The sequence below is a fragment of the Gadus chalcogrammus genome, chromosome 13 (genome assembly GCF_026213295.1).
Source record: "Gadus chalcogrammus isolate NIFS_2021 chromosome 13, NIFS_Gcha_1.0, whole genome shotgun sequence".
Lineage (NCBI taxonomy): Eukaryota > Metazoa > Chordata > Actinopteri > Gadiformes > Gadidae > Gadus > Gadus chalcogrammus.
Window position 1 is genome coordinate 17633851 of NC_079424.1, and position 1593 is coordinate 17635443.

Consider the following 1593-nt stretch of genomic DNA (forward strand, 5'->3'; position numbering starts at 1 on the left):
ATGGAGACCGAAGCATACCACGTGAACCCCGAAACCAGTGGTGACTGGGTGGGGACGGTGGCCAGCCTGGGAGCGGTGGTGGGCCTTAATGGGGGTGTGGGACGAGGAGGAGGAGGGGCAGGGGGAGGAGGAGGAGGGGGAGGGGGGGGCTCGACTAGCACCTCCGCCTCCTGGCACATGCCCTACCCGCTGGGCTTCCAGGTGTCCCTGACGGCGCTGCTGATGGTCGAGCTGGTGCTGGGCTTCAGCAGCAACCTGACGGTGCTGGTGCTGTACTGCTCCCAGTCCGACCTGGTGCACTCCGTCAGCAACCTGGTGACGGCCAACCTGCACGTGCTGGACGTGGCGCTGTGCGTGTTGTGCCTGCCCCTCACCCTGGTCATCGTCCTCCTCCCCCCGGGGCCCAACTTCGCCACGCTCTGCTGCTTCCACGAGGCGTGCGTCACCTTCGCCAGCATCGCCACCGCCATCAACATCCTGGTCATCAGCCTGGACCGCTACGACATCTCGGTGCGGCCCGTCAACCGGCTGCTGACCACGCGCCGGGCACTGCTGCTGCTGGCCGGCGTCTGGCTGACCTCCGTGGCCGTGTTCTTCATCCCCTTCCTGGAGGTGCGGTTCTTCAGCCCGGGAGGGGATGCGGAGGGCGACCCGGCGGGGACACACTCGACGTCCTCGTCGTCCTCGTCTTCTAACCACACGCTGCTGTGTGTGGGGGGAGAGGCCTACCACACGGGCCTCGGGATGTACTACCACCTGGTGCTGCAGGTGCCCATCTTCTTCGCCACGCTGGCGGTGATGCTGTTCACCTACTCCCGCATCCTGAAGGCCCTGAACATCCGCATCGGCTCCCACATCAGGACGGGCGGCCGCTTCCGGGGCCCCGACTGCAGGGGCCGCCGTAAGAAGCCGACGGCGAGAGGAGCGGCGGACGGCGGTGAGGGGGGGAGGGGGGAGAGGTGCACCGCCGACGGCTCAAAGCAGCTCAGCCACCCCCCCCTCATCCAGTCCTCCTCCCCCACGCCGACGGCCACCTCCCCGCCGGCGCTGTCCTCCTCCGTCAGTCTGGTGGCCCCCCCCCAGCGGGGGGGGGGCACCAGACTGACGGGGGGGGGACCTGCCGCCGCCCCTGGCCCCGCCCCCCTCGGCGTCCAGGCCTCGGTGTCCGCCATCATGGCCCTGCGGCGGGCGGTGAGGCGCCACAGGGACCGGCGGGAGCGCCAGCGCCACGTCTTCAAGATGTCCCTGGTCATCATCAGCACCTACCTGGGCTGCTGGGCGCCGCTGACGCTCGTCAACGTGCTGATCCTGGCGGCGGGGCCCGGCGACGGCCTGGTCAGCGCGCGCCTGTGGTGCCTGGCGCTGGCCTACGGCACCACCGTCTCCCACCCGCTGCTGTACGCCTTCACCCGGCAGACCCTGCGGCGGGCGCTGCGGGCCAAGGTGAAGAAGCGGGTGGTGTCCCTGCTGCAGGTGGACCCGTCGCCGGGCGGCACCGTCATCCACAACTCCTGGGTGGAGAACAAGAAGAGCGGGAGGCAGGTGCACCTGGAGGCCAGCGAGGCCACCGACCGCTGCCTGGCGGAGGTGTGA

At 70.0% G+C, this 1593-nt stretch overlaps 1 protein-coding gene across 1 annotated transcript; it reads left to right on the forward strand.

The window, feature by feature from the left end:
• LOC130402406 (G-protein coupled receptor 22-like) lies at positions 1-1593 on the forward strand. The gene has a single exon (XM_056606558.1). The coding sequence runs from the start codon at positions 1-3 to the stop codon at positions 1591-1593; it is 1593 nt and encodes a 530-aa protein (XP_056462533.1).